At 38.7% G+C, this 6000-nt stretch overlaps 1 protein-coding gene across 2 annotated transcripts in view; it reads left to right on the top strand.

Annotated features, from left to right (window-relative positions):
• The first annotated feature begins 1428 nt into the window (after nt 1-1428).
• LOC116979026 (ADP-ribosylation factor-like protein 13B) overlaps nt 1429-6000 on the top strand; it is a 48034-nt gene continuing 43462 nt past the window's right edge. For both annotated transcript variants that reach the window (XM_033030417.1, XM_033030418.1), the window contains exons 1-3: nt 1429-2109; nt 2521-2666; nt 4328-4398. In XM_033030417.1, coding sequence (XP_032886308.1) covers nt 2608-2666; nt 4328-4398 — 130 coding nt within the window. In that variant the 5' untranslated portion in view covers nt 1429-2109; nt 2521-2607. The remainder of the gene's footprint in view (nt 2110-2520; nt 2667-4327; nt 4399-6000) is intronic.

The following is a 6000-nucleotide window of genomic DNA, read 5'->3' as shown; positions in this document are numbered from 1 at the left end:
TCCACCACTCAATTCAATCAGTCACTTTTACAGTGACCATTTAACCTATCAATCTACATGCCTGTGAGATGTGGGTGAAAACCAGAGCACCTGGGACCACACACATGATCACATGCAGAACATCAGAGTCCACTCAGACAGCACTTGATGTCAGGATTGAACCTAGGTCTCAAGCACTGTGAGGCAGTGGCTCTACTAGCTCTGCTGCCAATAGTCATTTGATTTATGACTTCAAATGAACCTCACAGAATTTCATGAGGGATTTCTCATCAATAAATGAGAGAGGACTCATTTGTTTGAAACATTACCCTTCAATGAATCATTCTGCATGCCAACCTGATCAATATTTGGGATAGCTGCATGGGGCACAATGGTAAATATTCACTGTTGATGTGAGACTAGAGTATGAAAGCTGTGTTCTACCAGTGATACCTCCCGTGTGGAGTTCCTCAATGTACAATATATTGTGTGCAGATGTGAGAGTCCATTAAGGGAGTGCCATCCATCCACAAATACTGAACGTTGTAAAAAACATCTAAGTAATTGTAGCAGGGCTTAATATATTGATATGTTGTTTGGAGACTATGATTATGGAGAATGATCAGAAGAATCTTCTCTCTTTAAGGGAATTCTTTATTGATTAGTTGGACAATACCTCAATCCTTCACTCAGTCAGAAGTTGGAGCACCTGATGTCAGGCAGAAACAATACCTTAACAATTTTCACTGTTCCACACCCCCACCTCTACTGGCCTTCTATGCCTGCTTCCTGGACTTCAGATCTTCCTCAGGCACTGGCTGCTATATTCTGTCAGCCAGGTTATGCAGCACGCTGCACTGAAATCGCTACAGCAGTTGATGATGCATTGCCCTTGACGCACATGAAGTGGGTCAAATTCATTTTCTTCACACATGTGCAGTTTTCTGGGGTCAAAATCCATGGCAATAGTGAATACAAATAGTTGCTTAGAATCCAACCCTCAGGGAAGTGCTGGCCACTGGAAATATCCTAAGGATAATGCAGCATTTGGGAGTCACAACATGGCATTAACCACCATAAAATTCTTCTCATGATCCATGGCAAACTGTACAAAACCCTTCTATATCCTGCTTATTAAAGATACTCTTTGTGGAAACACAAATGCAAGTGATGGCTGCCTGCCATCTGGGGAAGTTTAGAACACTGATAAATCCAAGTGCCCAAGACGTCACCTTCAGCTTAATGATATAAATGTAAATTAAATCATTCCTCTTTGATACAAAACCTATTGAGAGCTCTAATGCTGTGATAAGCAGTAAGCTAGGAAATATGGCTGATGACTGGAGGCTGGGAATTTGAGACTTATTGTGACCCTCATCTCCCGAGAGAGAGAGCGAGCATTCCCAGCAGTAGAGCATGGTTGCTGCTCGCTCTGCAGAATGTCACAGACTGCTGTTACTGCTGCCTTAGATAACCCGAGCTTCCAAAGCCATTGCTCATCAGAGATCCAGGTACAATGTGCCATCTCTGGAAACTCTCCTTACTTCAGATCTTTGTAGATATCCATGTTATATGCCTCTTACCACACCACCCAAACATTCCATGTTATCTGCAACAGCTGTCCTCAAGTCTACAGCGATGAAGTGCAGAGTAGAATTATCGCTGAGATTCTCAATAAAGTAGCTCAGAACCTAAATGCTGCAAGTAGTACTCCTTGCTAATCTAAACACTGACTGTGTACTTTGGGAGGTATTTGAGCATTCTCCACTTAATTCTGGCATTGCTTTCTAGAGATTCCTGCAGCAGAGTGTCCTTTCAATTACAAATCAATCACAAACTAGGCATGGTCTGCTCCAAGTTCTTCTGTGACTGTTCTATAATTCTTTTCCAATTCATGAAACGTACATTGCATGATGAATCACATCATTAGGTACTTATCTAAGTAATATTAGGAATATAAGGAAAATATTAGGCACATTGACTTGGACTGCAACCAAAGTGTCCTGTCAAATTTAGAAATTGACACAATTTCATACAGAAATGATATCAACTGCAAATTACTCCACGTAAAATCAATTTTGAATCACACTGCACTGAAGCAAAAGAAGTGCTGCATGACCTATTTTCCATGTAAGTATTATTTAAAGGAATGTTTTGTTCAGGAAATATGCCTTTCAAAGTTTCACTAGTACATAAATAGTCAGCTCAGTAGCAGAGCTTTATTTGGTGCTTGCAGCAAAATCTAATGGTGGTGTTTGACAGCATCATGTTCCACTGTATTTATTAGTTTGCACTGCGCTGTTCCAAAAGGCACTGAGCTGAAACTAGCATCATACATTCAGTGAAAAATTTTCAAGGACAAACAGACTTCCAGAATGGAAGTAGAATTCCATTGTAATCTCTTTGAATAGCAGGATTCAAAAGGGACAAAATAAATTAATATGAAAAATAGCTTTGACAATAGGTGTTGAGAGAATATTCTTAACTGTAATTTGGTTTGGATTTTAATTCTGCTCTTCATCCCGATTTGTTTTATTTTAGCTCCTGAATCTAGGAAATATAAGTTTGACAGCCAGTTTTCCAAACTGGATGATCCAACTGGCCTACATCAAGCATTAATTCTAAATCATGTTCAGCCTGATGGCAAACTGCTGTATCTGGGCTCGGAAAGTTCAGGAGCCGATAAGGTGAGTTATTACTGCTCTGATGACATAAAATAAATATCTCATAAGTAATGCTACTGAATATCTACCAGCGGAAAGTGACATGGACAAGTCATTTTACATCCTCTTTTAATTGCATCTTCGCCACACTTCAATGAGTCATGAGCTCTCACCATTATGTTTTTTTCAGAACATTTTGAATTTAGGAACTGACCTTCACATGTAATGAAATTATCAATCTTGAGATTGGGATTAAACTACAGTGGGAAAATTATAATGCTGATTATTATGCAGACATGTAGGATCTATAACTTGCCATTACGATCCAATCTTGATCCTGGTTAGAAGAAAAATTAACGAAAGGTTCCATTTCTTTGAAATATCCTAAGCAAACCTATGTACTTCATTCACGTCATAATTCGTTTTTTTTGCCATTATCTTTTTGTAATGAACATGCAAGGAAGAAAATGCAAGGAAGAAAATAAGAAAATTGGCTCACATTTTATACATAGAGGAATATACTGGTGCCAGAAGGAGCTGGTGGTGTTTGGGGAAGAGGTGTGTGTTTTATATGTGGAATCAGGATAGGACTATTGGTGGTGTGGCAGTTCATGAGACATCTATTTGTGGCTTCTGAATCAGGTTGATGTTTTTGCAAACATGCTGAAGATTTTGTACCATGTGCTAAGAACTGGCACTGTTCTAATCAGGAATCAGGACCAGCAATGCATGAGGATTTGTGCACAAATTCTGTATTACTCAAATTGATCTTGGTGCTAAAATAATGAACTGTATCATTTAAAGGAGTGCTTGTACAATTCTATCATGAGAACTAATCTGATCTGTGAATTCATCAATACCTGATCCAAGAACAGAGTGGAAATGGCACATTGCCACAATATTGATGCATTAGTGGATAGCAGCAGGCAGTAAAACACAATGGGAGCAGATTCCTGTGAGTGTATTAGGATTTGGAAGGAGGGGGAAATAATGAAATAGTAATGTTTGTGAAAAGTGCTTTGCGCTACTCTTGGCAGCTAGGCAAATGGGCATTAACAGAGTTTAGATGGCAGAGAACCATGGCACTTATTACATCTACGGGGTTATTGTGGCAGCACCCGGTGGTTGGGCCACTAGCTACACAAACCCTCAGCAGTCGGGGCTAGGGTCACGTGACTGGGCAATGGCAGGGAGGAGTTGTCACGGGGTATAGGGGTGTGTCCTGGTATATATAATGAACCCCGGGACAACCCTCTCTCCCTCTCTCTCTGACTTCGAGCTGACCAGCTCTCTTCCCTCTTTTCGTGAGTGTCCTTCCACCTCAGCAGGAGCTCAGCTCGAGCCCACGAGCAGCAGCAACAACAACTTTGTGTTAGAGGATCAACGTGTATTTATTTCAAACCTATTATGCCTAAATAAAGTAACCCATTTATTAACGACGTTTGGTGCCTCTACATTATAACTAGATTTGAGCAACTGTGCCTTGTTGAAGTACGGGAATGCTCTTGAGCAGAAAAACAATGCATTGTAGATAAATCAGCTTTGATTCAGCATGGTGACAAGTCATTCCAAGCATTCACATTTGGCATAATCGCATGGTATTAATTTATTTTCTGATATTTCTATCAGAATTTATGTAAATTTGTCTATTAAGCATTTCCACACACTGTTCATCTCTGTTTTAGGAATGTCACTTTGCTGATCCTTGGACTGAGTAATGCAGGGAAAACTTCAATACTCAAAGGAATACAGAAAGGTAAATGAACCATTGCCTTAAGATATGATCAAGAGAGATACATAATTATAGTTTTTAATAGTTTACATCACTTTTATGTCACACGTGCAAACCTTGATTCATGGGAAAGCAGAGAAAATTAACTGACTACATTGAAGCAGAATTGGAACGAAATTAACACTCAGCCAACAATGGCAATCTTCAAATTGCATTTTATATTGTGGGAAGCTTGGGTGTGAACTACTAAACCTTTGGAGAATAAATTTTAGAAGCTATGCATATTCTCTGCTGTGGACATTTCCTGAATATTTTTTCCATTGAGTTAAAAAAACAGGAGAATAATGCTAGAACTAAGCCTGACAGAGCATCTTTTCTTCAGTTTACTACAATATTTGCACTGGATATGCATGAATGCAGGCTCGAAATATGAATTTTGTCAGATTTTTATTTAATAGCTTTTGGTGTCACACATGGGACAGTGAAACCAAGAGTTATTTGAGAAAGGGTTAAGAACTAGGGATTAATTAGTCAAGGGAGTGCAGATGTAATTAAGTCATCATTTTAAATGCTGCTGTGCCTCAACCAGCGGTGAATATATATAATTATAGTGTGATACGTGTGCATAATCCATTTCCATTTTTAATGTGGATGCAGATATTTCATGGAATTATTTGACAGGTAGCATGAGCTGATTTAGCATTTTTTGATGTACTACAAATACATTTGTAGCATGCACCTCCACTGATAATAGTTTCATTGTGACGCGTTTGCATTAACTATTCCAATTATAAGTGTGCTTAGAATTTATAATGGAAAAAAATGCCGAAAGGTGCAGTGATGTAGGATTTGATAAATCATAGAAATAGGGCAGCTTTGGCATACTGGTCTTCTTCGGTCATGGCACTGAGTATAGTAGTTGAACTGGGACATGCAAGATAGGCCACTGTTAGATGGCCTTACATAAAATCATGTGAAGCATAGATAGGATGAATGAACACAGTCTTTTTCACAGGGTTGGCGAATCAGGAACAAGAGGCAAAGATTTAAGATGAAAAGTGAATGTTTTAATAGGAATCTGAGAGGCAACATTTTAGAGGAAAGGTGGTATCTACATGGAATGAGTTGACATAGGAAGGCGTTGATGCAGGTACAATTAGAATATTTAAGAGTCATTTGGACTAGCTATGTGCATCTTGGTCGCCATGGACAAGTTAGGAAGAAGTGCCTATTTACATGTTGTACAACTCTATGACTATTTCTACTCCACTTTATGATGTTGATGTTAATAGTTTTGGGAAAGATATTGTCCTACTGTATATTCATACTGCTACATATATTTTCTAATTTTGTTTTAATCTAAAAATATTTTATTCATTCCAAAAACTAAAATGCTGATGATCTGATAGGGCTTGCCTGTGTCCCATATTTACACATACTATATTTATGGCACACTGAACACAATCATTACCTGAAGGTTTACCTCCTAATTTTAAAATATATCACATTCAGAACTGCAGCAGTTTAGGAAGGTGGCTCACCATCACCTTCTCAAGGGCAATGTTAGATGGGCAAAAACAGTGTACCTTGTCAGTGATGCCCAGATCCTAAAAAAGACACGTAAAT

This window comes from Amblyraja radiata, chromosome 12 (genome assembly GCF_010909765.2).
Source record: "Amblyraja radiata isolate CabotCenter1 chromosome 12, sAmbRad1.1.pri, whole genome shotgun sequence".
Taxonomy (NCBI): domain Eukaryota; kingdom Metazoa; phylum Chordata; class Chondrichthyes; order Rajiformes; family Rajidae; genus Amblyraja; species Amblyraja radiata.
The sequence above is the reverse complement of the archived record's forward strand: the minus strand, read 5'-3'. Positions and strand labels throughout refer to the sequence as shown.